This window comes from Lynx canadensis, chromosome A1 (assembly GCF_007474595.2).
Source record: "Lynx canadensis isolate LIC74 chromosome A1, mLynCan4.pri.v2, whole genome shotgun sequence".
Classification (NCBI taxonomy): Eukaryota; Metazoa; Chordata; class Mammalia; order Carnivora; family Felidae; genus Lynx; species Lynx canadensis.
In genome coordinates this window covers 71,852,028-71,877,441 of record NC_044303.2, presented here as the reverse complement: position 1 = coordinate 71,877,441, position 25,414 = coordinate 71,852,028, and the positions used below count along the sequence as shown (strand labels likewise).

The 25,414-nt window shown below is 45.6% G+C and overlaps 1 protein-coding gene and 1 pseudogene across 2 annotated transcripts in view; both read left to right on the top strand.

Moving 5' to 3' along the window:
- The first annotated feature begins 1,041 nt into the window (after positions 1–1,041).
- The window catches only part of TMTC4 (transmembrane O-mannosyltransferase targeting cadherins 4), a 65,906-nt gene continuing 41,533 nt past the window's right edge, over positions 1,042–25,414 (top strand). The window contains exons 1-5 of one of the 2 annotated variants that reach the window (XM_030313592.1): positions 1,042–1,099; positions 6,901–7,116; positions 11,595–11,710; positions 12,784–13,000; positions 19,050–19,137. In XM_030313592.1, the coding sequence (XP_030169452.1) occupies positions 6,955–7,116; positions 11,595–11,710; positions 12,784–13,000; positions 19,050–19,137 (583 nt within the window). In that variant the 5' untranslated portion in view covers positions 1,042–1,099; positions 6,901–6,954. Of the gene's footprint in view, positions 1,100–1,200; positions 1,291–6,900; positions 7,117–11,594; positions 11,711–12,783; positions 13,001–19,049; positions 19,138–25,414 lie in introns of those variants that run through there. The other variant, XM_030313584.2, reaches the window with a different exon arrangement.
- On the top strand, positions 11,927–12,023 carry LOC115526626 (annotated as a pseudogene).

Genomic DNA, 25,414 nt, shown 5'->3' with positions numbered 1-25,414 from the left:
ATGATACGGATCCAGCCAAGAGGGAGAGATTGATCTCAGGCTGGACTCTGATACTGGGGGTGGAGGTGGAGGTGGAAGTGAGGAATGGGGAGGGCAGAATCCGTGCTTTAAGGATGTGTGTAGGTTTGGGGGTGAAAAATGCAAAAAGTTTTTTTTTTTTTTTAACATTTACTTATTATTGAGAGACAGAGAGACACAGAGTGTGAGCAGGGGAGGGGTAGAGAGAGGGGGAGACATGGAATCTGAAGTAGGCTCCAGGCTCTGAGCTGTCAGCACAGAGCCCCACGCAGGGCTTGAACTCACAAACTGCGAGATCATGACCTGAGATGAAGTCAGTCGCTTAACCCAGTGAGCCACCCAGGCGCCCCAAAAGTTCCTTTTTCTTGAGGCAAGAGACAAAGTAATCTACTGAGATGGGAGTTACTGGAGGGCAGAGTGGCAATCCGGTTGGGAGTTAAAAGTTGAGAACAAAGTGACTACTGGTGAATGGATGGACGACTGAATGTCTCATCCGGCCAGGTGAAGAATCAAGACCTGAGTCCAGAAAGAGGGTCTGTTACAAACAATAGGCGGCAGGGCCTTGGAAGGAAGTTCTGGTGAACCTACAAATTGGAAACAACTCCTCCCAGACAGGAAGAAGTCAGGCAGAATGTGGAGACACGCAAATCTGGAACAACTCCTCCCTGCCAGGAAGAGCCCTGACGGTTCTCCTCCAGCTCCCTTTCCTGCAAGGACTCTGCAGTCCCACCGCGGAGCGCCACCCACAGTGCTAGAAGCGCGAGACCCACGGGGAGCAAGCTCCCGCGCCCGCGGACTGGAGGAGGCGGCCCCGCCCACGCGGCCCGCCTCCAGGGGCCAGGCTGGGGCCGCCCCTTCCCGCCCCGGCACCGCCCGGCCTCCGCGCCTGGAACTCCGCTTCCTGCTCTCCCGCCGACGCCTTCTGTCGCTGCGCCTCTTTCGCCGCCGTGTAGCGCCTTCTGGCCCGACGTCACCGGCGCTTCCGCCAATGAGCTGAAGAGGAACGAGCTGCGGCGTGAAAGTGACCACAGGAGCAGCCAATGGCCGCGAGGAGAGGGCGGGCCGAGGCGGGAGTGTGAGAGTGAGCGCCCGCACGCGTGGGGGAGCTGCGGGCGGTGCGGGCGGCGCGCGGCGCAGGAAGGGGGGCGCGGCAGGGGGCGGGGGCGCGGCGCGGACGGCCCCTCCCCCTGCCCAGCTCCGGGCGGGCGCCGAGAGCGGTCGGAGTTTACGCGCCCGGGAGGGAGATGCGGCCGCCGCTCGGGCTCCTTGCAGGTAATGCGTGGGGCGGCCCCTGCAGGGCCGAGTGGCCGAGTGTGCTGCGAGACGAGCATAGTTGGGCGCGGAGCGGACGCGGGGTCCTCGCTGTCGCCGCGCCCCGAGCCCCGCGGGCCGGCCCGGGTCCGGCGGTGGTGCTGCTGGGAGTTGGCTCCAGGACCTGGGCTGCGACCGGGGCCAGGGTCACGGGGGACGCGAGCCCCAAGCGCCCCGGTGTAAGCTGCACACGGGACAATGGACGCGGCGTGGAGGGTACGCGCTCCTCCTGCCCGCGCCCGGGCTCCTGCTCTCCCTCCGCCCGGGGCCGTGGTCACCGCTGCCACCCCTGCCTGCTCCAACTGCACGGGCGCTCCGTCGCCCCCGGGGCGTACCAGGCGTCTGCGGTGCGTCCCAGGAGTGGCCACCTGGCCGCGGAGCCCTGCGCCTGGCCGCCAGCTGGCCGTGGCGCCGGCGATGGCTGGGCACAGCCGGGCCTGTTGGCCGCCTGCCCTAGGTTAAAGGCGGCTCCCCTGCAGCGCCGCGAGTGCCAGCTCCTCCGCGCTGGCTGCCGAGCGGAGCGACGGGAGAACCGCGTGCCACCGGCCCGGGCGCCCGGGGCCAACGAGCTGCCACTTCCCCGCGCGGGCTTGGAGTTTAGGGAAGCCGAGCAGGTGGTGCAGCCGCCGCCTCACCTCCTGCGAACTCCGCGGGGCTTCTGGTCGTGTTGATGTTTTGACTGTGGGCTGTGTGTGTGTGTGTGTGTGTGTGTGTGTTTCTTTCTTTCTATTTTTTTAATCACACACAAAAGGAGGGAGGAGTTAGAAAAAAGATCTAGCCAGCGCGCTGTGAATCATCCCACACAGTTATCTCTGGGAGAGCAGATGGATGGGGAGAATTCCTTGAGGAACAATTACAGTAACGACTGACTGGATCCCTTCTCTGTCCCCTCACCCTGCAGTCCTGACCTTGCCTGGCACACCCCAAATCGACGTGGGGTGAAGTGGTGCCGGCTGACTTAGAGGGGGAAATGGCTACAAGCTAGCAAGCTGGAAACTTTCTGAGACAGTGTAACTGTGAATGCCGAACCACACACAGTCCTTCTTGCTGTAGGCAGGCATGGCTCTCGCCTCTTACTGAATTAAAAAGCAGAAAGGCGATCACAAGAGGAAGATACTTTGAGTAGCATTTTTTCAGCGCTGCATTGTGGGGGGCGGTGGAGATCACAGGCTCCCAAAACTTGAAGCCCCCAAGAGAGGAGCAGCCAGCTAACATCTCCAGATGCTGGGTCACAAATGATCGTGTTCTTTAGTCTGATTTCCAGAAGCACTGTCTCATCGCAGCCTGGCAGAGGGCAGTTTGCGTTTGGATGGATTGTTACTGATGAGGTAGAAAGGTCGGCCAGAGGCCAGCAGGCCCTTCCATGCATGTGGAAAAATATTCTGCAGTAGGTAACTGCTGCTCATAGTCCCAGGGCGAATCCTTTAGATTGGTCTCACCATCCCTATTTCCTGCAGTCTGAGGCTGCTATGTCAGTTGTCACTGGGTCCCTAGGGTTCACAGCTCAGTGACATTCCTTTTGGGAGGTGGAGTCCTTGTTTTTTTGACCATTGATGATTTATGAATTTATTTGAACCCCCTGAAAATAGAGGCTTCATATTAGAAGTTTTGAGAAATTGAGAATAAAGAGCCTTCTGCTTCATTCCAAAATTCAGTTACTTCTAGGGCCAGTTAATTCTGAACAGTGTGAAATCAGCACAGGAGTCAGATAGGGATCAGAGCAGCAGTTTTACCACTTGAAAAACTGGCTGTAGCACCACTGGGACTGAGCCTGAGACCTCCGTGACACTCCCTTCTTAGCACTTCATATGGTGAACTTACCATCCCACCCCAGAGCCAGGGCTCCCAGGCAGGACACCTGGAGGGGAGAAATGAGACCGTGTACTTGGAGACCTAGCAAGAGAAAAACAGAAAGTGCACCTTCCTATTTCATGGCTTGTGTACAAAAAAAGAGGTGGAGGGGCAGGTCAACCTGTCTGTACCACCTCACTCAGGGAGGGCTTCTTTAACTTGAGCACCAAGCCTGGCTGGGATCATCAGAACAAAGGCTGCTTTCCTGTTGGAGGAAGAGAGGTTGGAGCAGGGTCACTGTATTAGACTGTGCCATTTATGCAGGACATTCAGACACCGGCCAAGGAGGCAGTGCCCTGGGCCCATCCAAGGAAGGACACCCTTCTCTCAGTTACATTGGGACAGTTGGATGGGCTACTGCTGGTCTCGGTTGGTAAAACCATCTGCAGGAATAAAGAATTGATAGCAACATCTCTGTTCCCAAGACAGGAGATCAGGGATGAAGCACTGGGAACTAGATTCTCCAAAATGGTAACAAGAATGGGAAGTAATTGTTTCCATACATTCTTTCCTTTAATCCTCTGGCAACCTCCCAAAGTTATGCGGTGGTACCCTGTTGTGCCAGTGAGGATTTGAGTCTTAGAAAGACTGAGAAGCTCAAGGTCTCAAAGGTAGTGAGTCCACCTCCGCCTGCCTCGAGAGCCCACCCTCTTAACTCCAGTGCTGCACTCTGAGAACTTTGCATGGGTTCCTGACACATTGTAGATTTTATGGCATTTGCTAATCTGCAGTATTTTGTGAACCATTCCACTGTATACATTAACCATAATGCCTTAAATAAAAAAAGGGCATTTGGGAGTATTTTCAGGGACAGCAAAGTAGTGGGAACCTTGGAGACTCAGGAGGGAAGCCGCAATAGAAGTCTTGCAATGTAGGACTTGCTGATGTCCCTGCAGTAGAAGAGGGGGAGATCGTTCTGAGATTAACCCAACCATCCTGGTGATGCTTCAGGAGTCCCGGCCTGGCCCACCAGGGTGCTGCAGATGTTTGAGTCCATGGTCTGCCTTCAATATATCTCTGCTATTGCCTGAGTACCAAAAACATTCATTGTATTCAATGAATAAAGATTCATTGTATTACAAATAATCTGAAATGAAAAGTGGGGCAGGACAGCTCATGTAGGAGCACAGATTATGTGTCTTGCTTCCGTGTTCTTCCTATAAGAATTGGAACCTCACGACAACCTTTTGTGACATAATATTCAGATGTTTAGGCCCATAGCAGGTAACATCAAGACCAGCTCTGTTGTGCATTTAAAACTGTCGCATTTTCCTCCACATTAATTTTCCAAATCCAAGAACACTTTTATTCCCTTCATGTGAAGTCATGCCATCTTTCTAACTACATGGTCTTTATGATTTCTTTTTCACATTGTTTTTGTTTTGCTTTGCTTTTTTAGTAGCAATTTCTTATTTTAAAAAAAATTTTGAAGTTTTTATTTATTTATTTTTGAGAGAGAGACAGAGCAGGGGAGGGGCAGAAAGAGAGGGACAGAGAGAGAATCCCAAGCAAGCTCCGCACTGTCAGCGCAGTGCCCAGTGCAGGGCTTGGACCCATGAACCGTGAGATCATGACCTGAGCCAAAACAAAGAGCTGGACGCTTAACCAACTGAGCCCCCTAGGTGCCTCTTTAGCAGCAGTTTCTTTAGCTGAAATGTAGACGCAGCAGTTGGCCTGCATGGTGACCTATATGGTGTTTGCAGCTATAATTTGGGTTGAACCAATGGTTTACCCTTTCATTGGAAAAGACAAAGGCAGCAGATAGGAGCTGGGATATTTCCCACCAGCACTTGCTAAGAGTGAATTACATTAAGTGGAGAAGCTTGAGGGACCAGCAGTGAGAGATACAAAGTCTTTCCTCTCTGGGTTGTAAATCTGGACCTCTTTTCAGCACCCGGAAAGGGATAGTGTTATCATAGGATGATGTGTCCCATTGACTGTTGGATCTTTTTCCACATTCACTCAGATAAAAGCCAGAGAAAAGATGCCTGTGACCTCAGATGGCCTGACTTCTCATTTGGCTGACTTCTCATTGATTCCATAGTCTGGGGTAGTCCCTTGGAGGCCTACAGACAAATACATCTAAACTGCCTTCACAATCAAGGGGTTTGGGATTCTCCTCCACCTTCGCCCAAAAGGACTGGAGCCAGGGCCCTTACTAATGTAGATAATAAACAAAATATTTGTATTTAAAAATTAATACTAATATTAGGATTTAAAAAACAGTTCTGTGTCCATGCTTTTACCCTTCTTAAAGAAAGTGCTTGTAACCATAGTTAACCTCCCCTCAGCAGTCATTAAAGCCAGACAGCAGTTCTCAGCGCCTCAGGTGGCTATCCTGTGGAATGACAACCATGTTAGGTACAACAATTATCCCCAGTTTAGAGGCAAGGAAACTGAGGCCAGAGAGGTTAAGTAGCTTGTCCATAGTTACCCAGGATTGGAACCTGAACACTTTGAGCCAAACATGATTCTGGTCAATCCAAAGAAAGCACCTGTTGGAGGTATAGTGGAGATAGAGACAGATAAAATGTGTAGTTTTGTATTTGGGCAAATTCCAAGGCAGGGGGTTCTCAGGCAGCTGTCACCACTGGAAAGCTCTTACGCCTTGCTGAGTGTCACAGGAAGTAGACTCTGAAAGGACAAGGCCATAGAACTAATAAATGGCAAGGCAGAGAGACCAACCGTTCTGGCTTTAACATTTTTCCTGTTTGAAAGAAAAGTTAAAAAATAAGAGGGTATTTTTAACTTGACTCTTTCACCAACGTTGAAGGTCATATTCTTACCTGGGATAGCTTCCCCCTCTTCTCCTTTAGGATTTGGCTCAGCTCTTTCTGGACAAAGATATTGTCCTAGACTGGTCAGTCTATAGTGTTCTCTCCTTCGTCCGTGTGTGTGTGTGAACCCCTCACCTGGCCATCGATCATGTGTCCTGCCTGATCATCTGTGTTAAAACTCTTCTCTCTGCCAGATTTTCTGCTAACTGGCATGAGTGACTGAGTTCTAGAGAGACTCTAAGCTCTCTCAGAATCAGGACCATGTTTTATACCCTACCACACATGCACACACCATGTGCTAAGACTTAACAAGGAATATTTATTGATTTCTCTGGATTGGATGAAGCAACATGGTAACTTCAAAAAAAATTTTTTTTTAATGTTTTATTTTTTAAAAGAGAGAGAGAGAGAGAGACACTGTGTGAGTTGGGGAGGGACAGAGAGAGAGGGAGATACAGAATCCAAAGCAGGTTCCAGGCTCTGAGCTGTTAGCACAGAGCCCGATGCGGGGCTTGAGCCTATGAACCACAAGATCATGACCTGAGCCAAAGTCGGATGCTTAACCAACTGAGCAACTCAGGCACCCTGGTAACTTTTTTTTTTTTTTTTTTTAACTTTGGTGTAAACTGGTTCAAGGACTACAAAAACAATTTGCCTTATGGGGTTGATAGGTATAGGATTTCCTTAAATCAGCATGTCTCAAGATAATCCAGTATCAGAAACCCAAGGGCTTGTGATTCGGTGGTTGCAGTTAGGCCCAGGAGAATTTACATGTGTCCCAGTGACCCTTCTGCCCAGTAGACTCTGAAAACGACATCTTAAAGTTTGTAATGACCAGATCCTATACACTCACAGTGTAGGTGACTGTCTAGTTCCTACTCACTGCAGAAACTTTCCTAACTGTGTGTTGATGGATATTTGTGTTGTGTCATTTTTCTCATAGATTTCTAACCAGCATGATGCTGGAGCAAGAGGCTGGCAGCCAGCAGTTTTCAAAATGGCCGAGTTGGACGCTGATTTGGGTCACATCATCCCCTCTTCTGTGCTTGCCCCTTTCTGGGCTAAGTTAGTAGTGGGATTTGTTTCCCTTGTATGTTTCGCACGCAGCTACGATGGAGATTTTGTCTTTGATGACTCTGAAGCTATCATTAACAATAAGGTTTGTATGGTAACCCCTTTTTGGTAAACTTGTGTTAATCATTTGCCTGTTTCTCATTAGTAATCTAAGTTCGTGTTGGATAATTCTCTATTCGACCTTGGTTAAGCATTTGCCTGGGCCCCAATTGTGTTGTAGATTTCCCATCTCTTTTAGGTAGCATCTTTGTGATTTAGGGCCTCTTTTATTGTTTATTGTTTATGGTCTCCAGCCCCTGCCTGACCTCAGGCTTTACCCTCACCACGTACCCCATCCGAGGTCCCAGTCTACACACACATCAGAGAGATCATTACTCTCAGTTTACAAGGCAAGGAAGGGCATTGCAGACTAAGTATTTCAGGTTTTATGACAGATTTCTAGAATCCTAGGCCACAGCTGTTTTCCCCCTCCCCCCCACCCCAACATGCACTTGCTGCAGTGATGGACGAGTCTGATCACCTGCCAAGAGGTGCGTCCGTCTGCGTCCGTTTGCAGCAGCAGGCAGGGAGTTGGCTTCTTCTTTGTCCTTTGCTGATAGCATCAGGACAGCCTGCTGGCAGGCGCTGGAGAATGAGGAGTGTGCTGTCAGTGGAAGCTGCAGTTTCTGCCCATTTCGTGTTTGGAGACTCAAATTTGCTGAGTTTGCAAAATCCCAGCCAGTTTTGCTCTCCAGTGGGTGCTATATCAGTGCAGGGAAAATGCCTGTCTTTCACTAGCTAGAGAGAGGGAGAAAGAAATAGGTTTGGAGAAAGGAAAGAAAAAGATTCAAGGGAACTAAAAGAAAATCAGACAAGAGCCTTGGAGGCAGGGAGAGCCCAGGAGAAGAAATGCGGAAATGGCACAGATTTGTGACCTCTCAGTTACTCAGCAGTTATTTCGTGTGTGTGTGTCTGCACCAGTGAAGACAGCCCAAAGGAATAGCCTAATATATTTCTCTCCAGGCGGTGCAGTTGTAGCAACTCGGTAACACTGTTGTTGAAATTTTGAAGTCATGGATTCTCCCAAATGAGCAAAACCTCATTTTCATATTGAAAATGTTGAGAAAAATTCTCTGTGACCAACACGTATGTGTGATGGTGACAGTGAGGTTGGAAGGGGGGGTGACTTTTGTAAGTTTTTTATTTGTAACATCTTGTATGTACTGATTTTCTCTATTTTATGATGCAGACTATCAACCAACCTTGATGTTTAGGTTTTTTTTAATTTTATTTATTTTGAGAGAGAGAGAGAGAGAGAGCATGTACATGAGCAAGCATGAGTGGGGGAGGGGCAGAGAGAGGGGGGGACAAAGAACCCCAAGCAGGCTCTGCCCTGTCAGCACAGAGCCCAACGTGGGGCTTGAGCTCACAAACCGTGAAATCATGACCTGAGCTGAAATCAAGAGTCAGATGCCAGACCCACTGAGCCACCCTGGTGCCCCGATGTTTGTTTTTAATTCAGGTTCTTCACTTATAAGTTTCCTCAAGTTCACCCAGCAGTTACTGTAGATGTTTGTTTCTTTTTAAACCACGCTTAAAAGAAAAAAGTAGTAGCTCCTAGCAACTACATCCCATCGGTGGTTTTATAGCTGCAGGATTGCTTTGCTAACAAGGAAAGGAGAACATGACTTAATTTTTAAAGCCCATTCTTCATTTCATTAAGAGTTTCTTCACTCTTCCACTTTTACAAAGTGGAAGATACATAAAGTATTCACTTAGATCATTATATCGAAGGGGGCACCTTGGTGACTTGTCAGTTAAATGTCTGACTTCAGCTCGGGACATGATCTCATGGTTCATGAGTTCGAGCCCCACATCGGGCTTCCTGCTGTCAGTGCAGAGCCCACTTTGGATCCTCTGTCTCCTTCTCTGTGCCCCTCCCCCGCTCTTGCTCACACGCACTCTCTGTCTCAAAAATAAATAAACATTAAAAAATTAAAAAGTAAATAACATTTAAAAATTAAAAAGAAAAAAACCTTACGTGGAAGAACTTTGATGAACAAGGCAGGGGAAAGCGCAAGCCCTGTTGTATGCGGGATGGCCTGGGACACGGTTATAATTCTTCCCTCCGTGTGGGGTAAGGCCGATGAAGCCATTTTGTGGCCCTGCTGCACATTGTCTTGGCAGTGTTTTCTAGAGCATCACACTGTGCTCCTTTGTTAACTTGCTAGCCCTCCTTTTTTCCTTTCCTGTTTAATGAAAGGCTCCACTCTGTTCATTGGCGCTGTGCCCACAGTAATGTGAAACAGGCTGTTCCTGGGTTTTATTGGTGTTAAAGACTGTTTTCCAGATGCTTCCTTGTAGTGTTGAGTTGCCTTTTTTCATTGAGATGATGGTTTTCTTTGAGACAGTGGAGTTAGCAGGAATTTCAGACACACGTCTTTTCCATAAATCATTGTGAAGAGAAATGGACCTTTCTTCCTGCAGCGTGCCCTGCTGTGTGTAGGCTACACCTAATCAAATATTTAGAGCTTTGTTGGTGTTCATTTTCTGCTCAAATGGAGGGAAAGATCCTCCGCCCAGCTCCTTCACAAGTGAGCAGATACTTCTGGGACAGTGCAGAAGAAGATGGGCTTCCAATTTTGTCACTGAGTAAACCAGACTTGTGGGTAGTTTGCAAGACCTTCATGAAATACCGGACTGACTGTTAGAAGAGGGGTCAGTATGCTCAAGGTCTCTGAAGCCAATACCCAATGAAGTGAAATTCACCCACAAAGTGGATATCAGGTGACCAACTTTGCCTCTGTCGCACATCTTCAAGCCCTTTCCCTTTGATCAGTAAGCACTTAAGTAGTGAGTACTTACTGAAGTCCCCATGTGCCATGGACACTGCTTGCTTCTTTGTCCCAGCCATGATTTGACACATTTCTGCTTGAGACTTTCCCCACCTTGGTTGTTAGAAGCTGCAGGGACTGTCCAGGTTGGATGCAGACGTGGGCAGAGGGTCTCTTCTCAGGTGCACCCACCTACTGGAGTCAGGAGCTAATCACACAAGAGGCCGAGGTCTGGAGGCAGCCAGGCAGCCCCCTCAAAGTGTCTAGCGGTGTGATTTGTGGGCGTGCTTCTGGCTGCAGAGCCCCAAACCTGGGAGCCCCCCTGGGTGTCCGTGAGCCTTGCAGTCTCCTTTAAAGCATTCTTTTTTGCTTATGTTAATCAGTGCTAATCTGGTCACTGCAGGGAAGAGTCTGGACTGATACACTTAGTGGTGCTTAGCATGTCATAATTTCTAGTCCCTAAAATATTCCTGTTTGTTATGCTTTGAAGAGAAAATTAGTATTTGCTTTTATTGCTTATTCTGCAATGCCTTGTCTGCCTCTCTTCTTGTCAGACACAGTTTAAACAATCTAGTTCTACATTTAAATGATTTTTAAAAAGATGCATTTTTCAGGGCACCTGGGTGGCTCAGTTGGTTGAGTGTCTGATTTGGGCTCAGGTCGTGATCTCACAGTTCATGAGTTCAAGCCCCACGTCGGGCTTGCTGCTGTCAACCTGTCCGTGCAGAGCCCGCTTTGGATCCTCTGTCTTCCTCACTCTGCCCCTTCCCTGCTTGTGTGCTCCCCAAAATAAATGAATGTATATTTTTTAAATATGCATTTTTAAGCGTCTGTAGCACAGGACCAAATTAAATTACCATAATAGTAAAATAGATGTCGTTTTTTAATAATTAGTGATTTTTATCTTTAAAAATTAGATGGAAGTTGTTTTTTCTTTCATTTTTCTTCTGTTTAGCTAGGATTCAAAAATAGACAATATATGCTTATCCAGTCAAATTTTAACTGAGATGTTTTAAGAAAATTGCCCTCTGTATTGAATATGAAAGAGGCATTAGTTTATTCAACATGGATTAAGCACTTTCTGTATACTCCCCACCTACATGATGTGGCCCTGGGGCCTCACCCCCAGTCCAGTGAGGCAGACAGATGGTAGTTAGAGATGATAAACCACCAGGGTGCCAGGCACTGTGAGGACAGGTGTGAGATGCCCTGAGGCCCATGGAAGGAGAATTGCATCAGCTGAGGAAGGTCATAGCTTGCTGGCTGAACGTGAATGGCAGGAGATGCTGGGCTGTGAGGAGCTGAGGGGTAACTGTCTGGTGGACACCTACGTGTGCAAATCCTTGGGGAAGGGTGGCAGCAGGTGCTGTGTGGGGACTGGACAAAGGTCAGAGTCCACGAGATGAGCAGGCAGAGCTTGACAGGAGCCAGAGCACCCTGGGCTGCGGTACCCACATCAGGACGTCGGCTTTGTCCTGGGGGTGGGGGGAGCCATCTGGGTGTTTTAAGCAAGGTGGGGTGGGTGACCCAATTTGCAGGTTGGAGAGATTAGCTGGGAGAACGTGCTGGAGGACGGCCTGACCGTATCCTTGGTGAGAGGTGGCAGTGGCTTGGCCCAGGGCTAATGGGAGAGATGGACCAAAGGGGAATGAGCAGCTCTAAGGAAGAGCTCCTGTTGAGGGCTTAAACATAGGGTGAGAGAGGAGTTGTGACACCTTTGTCCTGAATGCCCTCTACTGTGTCCCTTCAGGACCTCCGAGCGGAAACGCCCCTTGGGGACCTGTGGCATCATGACTTCTGGGGCAGTAGGCTGAGCAGCAACACCAGCCACAAGTCCTACCGCCCTCTGACCGTCCTGACTTTCAGGTGAGGTATGACAGCGCGGGCTGCATAGGATGCTGTGCCAGGTTCTGTGTGACAAGGCTCCTGGTGTGGGCGAGTGGAGCCGGTGGATCCTGGGGAAGAACAGACCACTCACTCATATGGGTCTCCGAGGAGTACATGCTAATTCCAGCTGTTAGGGGTAGGTCCCAGCAACATGGGGAGAACGAGCCTGAGGAACCACGACTCCAGGGCTCGCTTGTCCAGGACAGATCCTAAAAGTGGAAGGATGCAGGGAAGATGAACGTGGCCCCTGTGCGAGGGTGATGTGCAAATTAGCGAAACGTTCCACATTTTGCATGTTTGTTGGAGATTGGACCTTTGCTGGTTACCACTGGAGAAACCATGTGAGTCAAGGCAACACGTGGCGTCTAAGGAAATTGTGGGGTTTTTTCCACTGTAAAAATGATAATAACAAGGTAAAAATCTTCCTGCTGTTACCAAGTGAATATGCAAATACAAAATAAAGCTAAAAGCACCCTCCCCCACCTCCCCATCTGCATTGAATAGATGTGTTCACCTCCCCAAAGTTCCCATTCATAGCTGTTTCAGGTGCATTCAGTACTTATGTACAGATCTCTCAGAAGCACAGAAATGATGAATTAGAACTGCTGGTAACTGAAAAGCAGTCAGAAATGTGTTTTGTTGGACGGATGAGAATGTGTTTTGTTGGACGGAAAGCTGGTGGACGAACTACCAAGGAGTACTTTTTGTTTTTTGGATAAGCAAGTTACGTGACTGTCTTCAATCCAGGTCCCTGTGGGGTAGCCAAGAGTAAGGTGTGCTGTGTCATATCATCTTGGGAGGCAATCTTGCCTTTTTAGGGCTTAAGAAATTGTTTAGCTTTCCTTCTGCTTTTCCTCTCCACGTGTTTTCTGCCACACTTGTCTGACATGCTCTTATCTGCTCTTTTTCCCCCAGTAGTTAGTTATGTTCTTGCCCTTTCTATATCTCCTCCCTTTAACACTGTCAGTCACCAGCCTTCTTCCTTCAGATGCTTTGCATTTTATTTTGCACACTTCTGCGCACCTGGTATGAACCCCTTTCGCTCACTACAGGATTAACTACTATTTGTCCGGAGGCTTCTACCCCATGAGTTTCCACGTGGTCAACATCCTCCTGCACGGCGGCATCTCTGTCCTCATGGTGGACGTCTTCTCCGTGCTGTTTGGCGGCCTGCAGTACAGCAGTAGAGGCCGGCGGTTGAACCTGGCCCCCAGATCCTCCCTGTTGGCCGCTCTGCTGTTCGCCGCACATCCGGTACACACTGAGTGTGTAAGTAGTGTCCGTCCGTGGCCTCTGTACTTGTGTCAGGACAAGGAGCCTTTCGTACGTTGGCTCATTCCCTAAAGTAGGCTGCCCTTGAATGGTCTTATTGCTGTAGAAAGCATATGGTGCTAAACGCTGCCAGATGCTTGAAATGACTCTGTAGGTCCGACAGGTCTTTCTCTCTTAGGAAAGATGCAGAGTCCCAGGTGGGCAAAGACTTCGTAATCATGGTGTGATCTTTGGTGATACTTTCTGTTTCCTCTATATGACTACACTGTAAAGGGTAAATGTTGCATATGTAGGTGTTGAATATTTAAATATTGAATAGACACCTGGTTTGGGGGTCTGAAGGTCAGAAGCTAAGAACTCGTCTTCAGCAAAGGGTCAGACGCAGTATTCCTGTTTTCACCAAGAACTGTCTCATTTTCAAAATACTTTCTCGTGCTTAATGTAATTGTAACGGAACTGCTGGGAGAGTGGACGGGCCACTTTACAGCAGAGGAATGGCCTGGGAAGACAAATAACACATCTTCCTCAGGTCCATCACATAGCTGGCAGATGTCGGGGTGGAACTTGAAACCTGGTGTCGCAGGCTCACACTGAGGGCATGAGGGCACACTTGGAGTTGTGCTGGAAATCTCTGCTGGGATTGGTCAGGAGCTCTCCTCACCTGCTTTGCACCCCCCTCCACCCCCCACTCTTCACTACCTGGATTATTCTCCCACTAAAGGGCTTGGCCCAGGTGACGGGGCAGCTCCTAACAGGGCCGTAACCTGCTGTCCTGTGGGCCACACCTGTATTCCGTGGAGCTGCTGCTGGATATATTCGGTACAAACTGTGTTGGGATTTACCCAGATGTATGGGGATTTCAGGAGCCACCCTACCCCCGCCCACCACAGATCCCTTTGAAAATAAAAGTCTGCATGTGTGCTTGAGGTAAAAGATTTGATTTTAGCCATTCATTCTGTGTAATGAAGTACCTGCGTGTAAAATACTACATGTTCCTTATTACTTCTCTGCAATAGATTTCTACATTTCGTGTGTATTTAAACCCCCACACTTAACTGAATACATTGAGCGTCTTGAAGTGAGTTTCAAAATATTGAGCAGAATTTAGTGTTCTGCTTTTGTTAAATTCTTTGTTCTTTGGTATTAAGAGGATTGTAGAGTTGTTATCACAACCTTCTAGTATCTTATTACTTCATAGCTTTTTTTAAAAAAATTATCATAATGTTTTACTTCAGCAAATTCAGAGGACTGACAATCTGGAAACTGTGGTAAAAGATTCGTTATCGTCTATTTATATATAACGGTAACCAAATTAGAATTTGCTTCCATGTGATTTCTCCTTATGGCTTAAGTGTTTGTTGGGACCCAGAAATAGTGTACGGGTTGGTCAGAAAAAAGGGAATTTCTGGCAGAAGTACTGATTTACAGTTTTGGTCCTCATTTAATTTAGTGTGATCTTAAAGCAAAATAAATATTTGAGTTATTAACCAAAGAAACTTTTCTAAAATTCTGATTTTAAATATTGAGAAGTTAGTTTATAGAAAATTTTGAAATGCCAGCGAGTGTAACTGGATGTACACACACACACACACACACCAGTAAACGCAATCTGGGAACATATTAACCCTAAAATTCTGCATTTGAAGTATTTAAAAAGAAGCCAAGGGAGATCTAGCTATAGGAGAGTAGGGAATTTTTGAGAAAAATCTCTTCATCTCCCCCACCCCTCCATTCCATCAAAGTCATTCAAACTCAAACTGCAAGAAAAAATTATGGATCATTAAAAATTAGCATTCTTTTTTTTTTTAGGTAATGTTTATTTATTTATTCTGAAAGAGAGAGCAGGAGAGGGATAGAGAGAGAGGAAGACAGAGAATCCCAAGCAGGCTCCACACTCACTCAGGATGGAGCCCGACACAGAACTGGATCTCACAACCATGAGATCATAACCTGAGTGAAATCAAGAGTCGGACGCTTAACCGACTGAGCCACCCACACACCCCCAAAATTAGCATTCTTAAAACAGACTATTTGTATGTTCATCTTTCATTGTCGTGGCAAATAGTATTGTTTCCTCCTATCTACACCCACCCATTATCCCCCACTCTCCATTTAACACAGCTGTAAAAATAAGCAAAAAGCAGGACCCAAGGAGCTAGGTGGAAAGAGAGCCTGTCGAAGCCCCCAGGCCAGTGCTGGGGGAGTAGCCCTGGGCTTCGGGCTCCAGGCTGGGCCAGGGTCCTGCATGACTGTCCTTGGCGCAGCGCCCCCCAGCTGAACAGTGATCTAGGATGAGGACTCGGGGGTAGGAGTCATTGTGCTTCTGTTTTCATTTACTAAGGGAAAGCAACAGCAATGTGGCCCCTCCAGGTTTTAGTAATATAAATTTCTTTGTATTAACATTTATGTGTTTTGTGCCTTCTTGATATTAACTTTGAGGATGTTTTTGTCCACTGCAAATAAGAACCTAAATTTCCCGGTCTTCTAGGGTGACCAGCCATCCAGTTTGCCCCATATTCAGGGAGTTCTGCGGCCTGGGACTTTCCATTCTGAAACTGGGACTGTCCCAGGCAAACCAGGATGAGTTGGTCACCCTATAGTCTTCCCACCTATTGCTCCCCAACTGGTAATGAAATAATTGTAATTAGTGGTATTTGCTCCTCAACTAATACTGAATGCCTCTCGTTTTCCAATATGCCACCCCAAATCACTCCAGGGTGTTCGTAGGTGTATAAGGCCTCCGACAGACCAGTCATCAGGGAGGGTTGCTCTTGTCTGTGGCCAGCAGGATGGAGCCCCAGGGGACACTAGTGCCACCATAGATTTTCCTTTTCCTCAGAGCATTGGTAAGGATTTCAAGTTGCCTGAATTTGGTATCAAAGAGGGAAGCTCAGGCCTCCTTAGGAATTCTGTCCATGTATGAAGCCAAAGTTTAATACTGAAGGAATTAGGTGGGGAAGCGTTCCCCCTTTCCCTTCCTCTAATTCCTTCTTGCCATCCCTGTGCAAATACACCACCTGCTCTATGGATTTGAGGGAATTGCAATGATTTCTCTAGAAAACCCTGATGTGAGTATTCCAGGTTATCTCTGAAGAGGTGGAAGATTTTCCCTTCCTCATTTCTAGGTTCTTTGGCTGGCCTAATAATTAGATTGACATAAGACAGATCAACAGGAGAAAAACAAATTTAATTTCTGGAGCCCCATAAAAGTATGAGATTCAAAGAAGTGACCAAAGCAGGAACCTTTTCTAAATTTGTGAAGAATTGGTAAGACAAAGGGATGTGGGATTGGGGTAGTGAATTAGTGAAGAAGTAACAGGGGCTGTTTACGTAGATTTTTCCAGCCCTAAATTCCCTACTTCTGGTGATAGGGATACCTTCTACACTCCTGATAGAAGGAGGCTACTTTTCACAGGGGAGATTTATTTCCTGTTTTCAGTGGGATAAAGGATGGTCAGATCGTCCATCTAGTATTCGCTGTTTCTCAAGTACCTTTAATTCAAGATAATCAATATGCCAAAGTGGCATATCTAAGGTGGAAGAGTCTGTTCCCTTTCCTTTGTAAGAAAAAAAATAGCCTTTGTAAAGACTTTTGCCTGAAAATACATACCACAGATAACAGGGAAGGAAAATAATATCTTTCCATACTGTTGTCAATTCCCCAAACAATTGGACACAGTGCCTCCCTCCTTGGATAGCCTTAAATTTTTTTTCTGTGAAGTCTCTCTTTAATTATAATGTTAAAAATTCTTTGTAAGGACTAAAAACTCTTTTGCTTTAAAACACCAGGCATTCTTTTTAAAATGTGTTTTTATTTATGTCAGACAATGTCATGTACATACATTGCTTAAAGACTTGGGAGTATTTTCACCAGTTACCCAACGAATGTTTATTTTCTAAATAGATTTGTGTAATGGGATGCCTGGATAGTTTAGTCAGTTAAGTGTCTGACTCCTGATTTTGGCTCAAGTCACGATCTCTCTGTTCATGAGCTTGAGCCCCGCATCGGACTCTGCACTGACAGTGCAGGGCCTGCTTGGGATTCTCTTTCTCTCCCCCTCTCTCTGCCCCTCCTCTGCTCATATGCTCATTCACTCTCTCTCTCTCTCTTTCTCAAAAATAAATAAAACTTTAAAAACATTTTTTAAGTTTATATAGGTTTAAAAGTTCATTTTAGTGTAGATCTTTAAATGTACCTTAGCTACCTAGATAATAAGTAGTTTAGGCTGGGTGTTTTCACCCCATCCCTGGTATTTATAGGAACACTACCCTTCCCTCATTCATTTGAAGAAACTTTGTTCTCTGACCCCTCACAACCCCATTCCCTGCTTCCCCTGAGTCCCTTGCCTTAGGGACCACTTTGGATAAGCTTCTCTGCATTGGTTTGGATAATTTTCTGTTCCGTAAGGGTTTGGGATTCAGGTCCATCCTCAGCCCCTGTAGGTAGTCTCAGAAGGAAGATGCCCCTCCTTTCCCTCTCATTGTCCTGGGGGGTAGGGGTGGTCCCCTGCTCTCTTTGTCACCACAGTGCTATGGAGCCAAAACCTGCCTCACCCTGGGCTCCTATGCCCTTTGTTTCTTTCTGCTCCCCATGCTTCTGGAAGCACACATCAAGAGTCATGCAGGGAGCTAACCGTGAGCAGCATCTACTGTGTGCCAGCTCTGTTTGGTTTACCTGCATCCCTGATTTTACTGTGTCCCTGATTGAGTGAGTTGCAGGCTGGAGTATTCAAGAACTCTCATTGCGTACTCACTTCGTTCCTGAAGTTAATTGTACTGTTCAACCCTCCGGCATATTGGCATACTTGTTCCAGATCCATTGAAGCTTTGTTTGTCCTTAGCTTCCTTCTTGGGAGGTGTTTTTCACGTGGGTGGCATTCACAGGTTGGATTCCTCAGCCCCTTCAATCCTAGTGATTGCGTGACTCCTTGGGATGCCACACGCACTGCCGTCAGGAGTTAACAATCAGCATGGAAAATCACCGTCAGCGTTTCGTATCTAGCAGGGTAGCATGGGAATGCTGCTAAAATAGCCATCTCTTGTCCACACACTTGGGAATCGAATGTAATTGTAGTCATTTTCATATTCTTTGTATAGTCTCTTCTCTCCGTTTATAGCATAGTCTTTATTCTGTCCCACATAATCGTAGTATCTGTCCTTTAAGAAAAGATAAACTTACCAGCTATTGGGGTGACACCTAGAGAATCCAGAGAATACCAGAGAATTTGGTACGTGTCACATCCAGGTGCTAGTTCGTTAGCAGAGCGTGCCACATTAACTAGACCCACACTCCTGAGTGGAGTTGTGTGTCTTTCTCTGCCAGGAGATGTTTGGGGAACAATTACTGGATGTGACATGAGACATGAATTTCACATTTGCTTTGTTATCACTAAGGTAAAAAAGGGAAGGGCAGTCATGAGAGAAAGAGATGGTTGACATTTTATTCTGTTTTCATCTTATTTCTCAATCCCTTTTGAAGCATTCTGCTTTCCGGGTTAACCCAAGTTTTGGTCTCGAAGGGAGGAGGAGGGGCAGAGGTAGCACTGAACCACTGTTCCTGTGTCTTTCTCTATTTGCCCAGTGACCTGCAACATTAATTTCCCAGCTTTCCTTCATGTTTCCAATCAAATTTTCTTTAGTAAATATTATGCCCTTTGAGCTGATAACATTTTCCAATTATAAATCCACTTTGGGGATATCAGCGGCACAGGCCTCTGGGCTCTAGGGTGCGGTGTGCTGTGACAGAGCTCTCATGGCCCACGTGCATCGCCGACTGTGTCCTGCTCCCAGAATGGCCATCAGCACGACCCTGCCAGTCCCGCTCTCTTGGGAGCAGCTAGCTCAAGTCCTAGACCAAAGAGGGAAAAGAAAAACCAATCATAAGATAAGACCACAGGGCTGCTGTGTAGTCAGCACAGATTATTTTAATAGATGGAAGAATCTAGTAAGGTTTTTGTCTTTCGTTTCTAAGAAATTTTTTATACATTTAGGATTTTAAAAATTTTTTTTTTTTACCTAAATCTATTTTTCTCCTCCTTCTTTTAAGGTTGCTGGTGTTGTCGGCCGTGCAGACCTCCTGGGTGCCCTGTTCTTTCTGTTATCTTTCCTTGGCTACTGTAAAGCATTTAGAGAAAGTAAGCATGATATTTGCCTTCTTATGTTTAAAATGGGAAATTAATCCATTTATATAATTTTATCACTTTGCGAGGATGTGGGTCACAAAGTCTCTCTTTAGATATGTGTTTACTCCATTGCTTTTTTAATAATACAAACTTCATACATTAGCGTTCACACGGGGCCATTCTATTGAGTGGTGAAACCAAGAGCTTCTGCTCTAACACAGTCGTGGTTGATTTTTGTAATTTTATTGGCAGTAAAATTGTAGGGGAAGCACTTTTGTTTATTCTTTATTAAAACCTCTCAGTGGAAAAAAAAATGCTGGAACAGATGACTAGCTGTGGATAGGTACCTGGATTATGAAATTCTTGCTTTAATCGTTGGAGTGTTATTAGTACTTACAAAGAAAGTCATTGTTGCTGGAATTGAAATGACTCATTGGGTATGTGTGTCGGGGTGGGGGCATGGAGGAATGTCTTGGGACAGCATAGCAGGTGCACTTACTGAGACGCAGAGAATCCCTGTATGGCTCTGCTCATTAGATGGACTCCAGTCATCCCCAAGTCAAGTCATACCTTCCAGGTTGCTCGATCGTAGACATTGGGTGTGATGAACTTGGCTTATGTAGTAGTCATACCTGCCAGCTCCAGCAACAGTTACATGTCCAGTTTCTGTATCTGAAGAAGTTAGAAGTTTATGGACTGTAGAACTCTCCTTATGTGTCACAATCAATGATTTATATCGGGGGTTGGGGTGAAGGGAAAAGAGGGAAGGCTCCAGGGATGATTTCCTCTGGAATATCCTCAGTACCTTGGCCTCCTTGAGGTTTTTCCACAACTTCTCAAGGCTCAGGTATGGTCCGGGGTCCAGGACTTTCCTGTTATTGTCATATACTAATGCTTGTTCTTTGGTACCTTCTGTGAATTAATCCCTTGTTGATCACAAAGAGCAAACCACTCATTCATAATGTTGTGCGTGCTGGGGCTGGTGACATGGAAATCTCAGGGCTGGTAAATGGCAGGCAGGCAGGCAGGAGTCGGGGTGGTCCCATGGGCCAAATCAAGCCCGTTAGCTCTTCTCATGTGGCCTGCAAGCTAAGAATGATTTGTTTTTTTTTTTTTTTTTTTTCCAAAATACACATTGAGCCATTGCTACCTAATTTAATGATCACGTGTTCAGGCAAATTTTAAGAATGATTTTTAAATTTTTTTTTCAACGTTTATTTATTTTTGGGACAGAGAGAGACAGAGCATGAACGGGGGAGGGGCAGAGAGAGAGGGAGACACAGAATCGGAAACAGGCTCCAGGCTCTGAGCCATCAGCCCAGAGCCTGACGTGGGGCTCGAACTCACGGGCCGCGAGATCGTGACCTGGCTGAAGTCGGACACTTAACCGACTGCGCCACCCAGGCGCCCCAAGAATGATTTTTATAACTTTTTTTTTTTACCATTTCAAAAATGGTAGTTTCTTTTTTTTCCATAATTAAATTTACATACCTTCCAACCACAAGTATTACAAAAGAAAGTTAAAAAAAATCATATCTTACAGATCCTAAACTTGTCTTCAGCATTTAGCTCAAAGGTCTCACCATCTTCAAAAAATTGTTCTCCTGCTAAACTCATGAGCTAAAAGTTCCATCCAAGTAGTGACAAGACGGTCTTTGCTAGCCCATGGTCATTCTCTTATTTCTTTTTTTAAGTTTATTTATTTATTTTGAGAGAGAGTGGGAGCAGGATAGGGACTGAGGGAGCAGACAGAATCCCAAGCACACTCCACACTATCAGCACAGAGCCTGATGCAGGTGTCTCAAACTCACAAACTGTGAGATCATGACCTGAGCCAAAATCAGGAGTCAGACACTCAACTGACTGAGCCACCTAGGCACCCCTAGCCAATGGTCATTCTTGTCCCATTTTCCCCAGCCAGTCAGGTCTGAACAGCAGAGTAAGGCTTGATTGGGGGGTGAGGGAGGAGGGCTAATTTTCCCCAGTACAAGATTGCATCTGAATCTTGATGGGAACTTGAGAGGCTTGAGGGAAGGGTCCAGGCCCTGTATTTAGTCAGAGTCCCTGCTGGAGGAAGGGGAAGAGAAAGAAGAAGAATGCTTGGCATGCTTGTGGTGTTTGTGTGTCTTTTTATGAGCTTTTCTTCATTTTCTTCCGCATCTTCTTGGCCATCACCATACCTGGTCCTACCATGCCATGTGCCAAGGGATTCACAGGAGGCATGCCAGGAACAGGAGGTGGGTAGGGACTTAGGGGTGAGTACCCTGGATCCCCTGGTTGTGGTACAAGATGAGGGGTGCACCCAAGGGGAAAGCTGGATCCCCCAGCAGCTGCTGGGGGAGTTGGAAAGAGGTCTGGAGGACAGGCAAGATTGGAACCTCCAGGGATTTGGCCCCAGCTTGCTGGCACTGTTGAGGTATTTTTCTTCCAGCCTTTACACTGCTGCCTGGGCTTGACTCCTCCTCGGCTCTCTGATTTTTACATTTTTAAGTGGCTGGGAAATAAAAACCAATAGTAACCTATTGTGACATATAAAAAATGACATGAAATTCAGATTCCAGTGCCCACATATAAAGTTTTATTGAGACATAGGCACACCCACTTATTTTCATTCTGTCTGGGACTGATTTTGCCCTACAGCGTCAGTTCCATAATGTCGACACAGGCCACCTAGCCTGAAAGCCTAAGACACTTACTGCCCAGTCCTTTGCAAAGTTTGCCAATGTCTGAGACAGATGATTTTCAGGGTTGTCACCATCTGAGTGGTTCCAAATTTTTTTTAGTAATGATTAATACAGGTTTCCAGAAGAAATTTTTTTACTTATAAACATAGATGACTTTGCTGTTAATATAATAGCTGCCATTTATTGGCTATATCTAGTGGCACATGTATATGTGTGTATGTTATGTGTGTGTGTGTGTGTATGTGTGTATATATATATATATATACACGCTTTCTCATTTAAGTATGTAACAGTCTTTGTGGAGTTACTTCCCCATTTTTCCAGATGTAGGACTGACAGTTTAAGTAACTTTTTCAGGGTCACACAGCTACTTATGGCAGAACTGGGTTCACACTGGAGTCTAACTCACTTCAAAGCCAACGGCAGCTGCCTTGTGTTCCTCTGCTTCCCTGTACTCATTGGACCAATGAGGCAAAGCTTATCAAAACCATCATTAAAAATAGCCAGGAGGGGGACACCTGGCTGGCTCAGTCAGAAGAGCGTGTGACTCTTGATCTCAGGGTCATGAGTTCAAGCCCCACATTGGGTGTGGATATTACTGAAATAAATAAATAAACTTAAAAAGAAATAGCCAGGAGGTACATTCAGTTCTACTAACAAATTGGTAAATTATTAGGCATGATAATGGCATCACAGGTATGTTTTGAAAACAGTTCTGTTAGAGACTCATGGTGAAATATTTGTGGATGAAATGGTATAATGTCTGCGATTTGCATCAAATTAATCTGAGGGGAGGCAGGAAGCATGTGGCCAGACTGGCCAGAAGTCAATCATTATTCGAGCTAAATTAGGGGGATATAAGGGTCCCTACTGCCATACCTCCACTTTGGATGTTTTTTGTTTTTGTTTTTGTTTTTAAATAGTTGTTTTCTTTTTAAAGGCCAGGTGAGTCACCAGATTAAGCATCAACAGATTTTAATGACATGCTTTTTTAATCTTTAAAACATTGTGCTTATCTCAGACATCTAGACAATCCATTTCTAAGGATTTTTTTCCTTTCAACCTTACACGAAACAAATCAGTAGTTAATGATGTGGGACCATCCCTGAGGCCTGAGGTTCTGCCTCTCCTGAGGTCTCTGTGTGTTTGGAAGACAACCATTTAGAAGGTTGAACAACATCTCCTTCGTTTTCTCCCTCCCCGCAACTCCCAGGTGGTGTCCATCCCCACAGTAAGTGTCAGCGGGGCTACTTAACCTTAACATTTGCTTTCAGGATTCTGAAAGAGTTTCTAACACAGTTTGCCTTTCAAAAAGTGCTATCCCAAGGTGAAAATGACCCAAGGACCAGATTCTTGTGATATTTTAATGTCCTGTATATTAGTGGGAGTTCCCTAGCAAAACAAAGACTTAGTTATATTATTTAAATCCCCATAGACTTTCCTCCCTTATTTTTCTTGTGATAAAATATACGTAACATCAAATTGACCATTTTAACCATTTTAAATGTACCAGTTCAGTGCATTAAATATATTCCCACTGTTCAACCATCACCATTGTCCATCTCCAGAACTTTTTCATCTTGCAAAAGTGAAACTCTGTACCCATTAAACAGCAACTCCCTGCTCCCCCTTCCTTAGCCCCTGGAGAACACCATTCTACTTTCTGTCCATGAGTTTGACTGTTCTAGGTACCTCATAGAAGTAGATTCATACAATATTTGTCCTTTTGTGTCTGGCTTATTTTACTGAGCATAACACCCTCAAGATTCATCTATGTAGTAGCAGGTGTCCGAATTTTTTTCAAAGCTGAATAATTCCATTGTATGTATATATCACGATTTATTTATCTGCCAGTGGGCATTTGGGTCCTTTCTACTTTTTGGCTACTGTGAGTACTGCTTTGAACATTGGTGTACCCAATAGACTTTTTCAAAAAATGAACAATAGACTTCTTTTAAACCTTATTTTTTTTTCTACAAAAAGATTTAGGCAGGGTTGTAAATTCTTCTAGCACAAGCTGTGTTGTTTTGATGTTCTACGCATTGTACCTAGAACATCCATATAGAAACTACCCGTAGTTCCCAAGGGTGGACTGGAGTTGGCCTGTGAGATTTTTCACTCACTGCCCCTCCTCCATCCCATCCTGTACAGGCTGAACATGGGGCAGATTATGTCTTGGAGCATCAGTTGCCTCAGACCTGCAGCTCTGCTGAGACACAGCAGAAGGGTGACCCCAGTGGCCCCAGACTGCACCATGCTTACCGAGGACTTGGTTACACCCAAACACCCTGCACCCCCCTTTGTTACCATTATTTTATCATACTGAGATAAAACCACCAGTTTTCTTCTGACTCACCATGTTTCTGATAGAGCAGAGGTTGGGGACAGCTGAACAGAACAGCTTCAAGTACAGAGAATACTGGTGGTCACTTTTCTTCCTGAAACTGAAAGTTAACTTAGCAATTAGGCATGTCCAGCTCTTCCTGGGGTCGGTATCTCCCCACCTATGGTGATCATAAAACTCCTAAGATACACATGGCCCCGGGGATCTGGTAGGGGGAGCAGTAGGATGACAGAGTGCACCTGCCCCAGCCTCATAGCACATTGAGTACCATTTTGTGGCTTTTCCATAAGACCCAATCGGAATGGGGAGGTGGGAGAGGGGGAGAGAGTCCATTTTCTACTCACTCTTACGCTCATTATAGACAGTGGCACTTCACGTTCTTAAGTTGCCAAATAAATCTGCATTTGTAATTACAGAGGATAATTTACTCATCATATTTCTCCTAAATAAAATTAAAAATTAAATCCGTTGGCCTTTATCAAAGACAACTCTAAAGTTGTAATGAAGAATCAATCATTTTATTAATTTTAACACATCCCTCCCTTAAAGACTCTATTCCCTATACTGAATGCCTGTCAAAGACATCAGAAGTTTTTTTTTGAAGAAAATACTAAATGTTGATAGATTTTAACATGTGGGACACATAATCTAGGAGATAGAATAAAACGTCCACTATTTCTAAAGATTACTCGGGTGGATTAATGAAAAAACTATCAGAAGACTAACAGTTCTTCTATCAAGTGTGAACTGATACATTTATTAGCCTCCTTTAGTGTGGACTATTCTCAGAGAATGGTGAAAAACTAAAGACATCTTATATTCTTTCCCTGGTTCCTTTAGTATTTACCTTCCCCCCCCCCTTCATTTCACAAATGTACATATTCTGACATATGCATCTGTGTTAAACTCATTTGTAAATTACAAAATTATCTCCAAGAGCCATCTCTACAGAAGATAAATTTTTTAATAAAGCCTTTGGAAACTAATACCAAAGGTAAAAGTGTTTTAACGTGTGATGGCTTTTCAACTAATACATTGATTCTTGAGAAATTGGTGAAGTATATTCCAGTCTGGATGGAACTGTGTTAACAGTAGTAGCAACATGATCTTTCTTTTTTGGTTCAGTAGCATTCCTTTGACATTTGTTGTGTTTGCTTTAAAAATGGAAAGAGATTGTTGGGCCTTTAATGTTACATGGGAAATGTTTTCAAGAAAGTTAACCTGGAAATACTTCATGTTTGCACACAGATAGCAGTGGTAA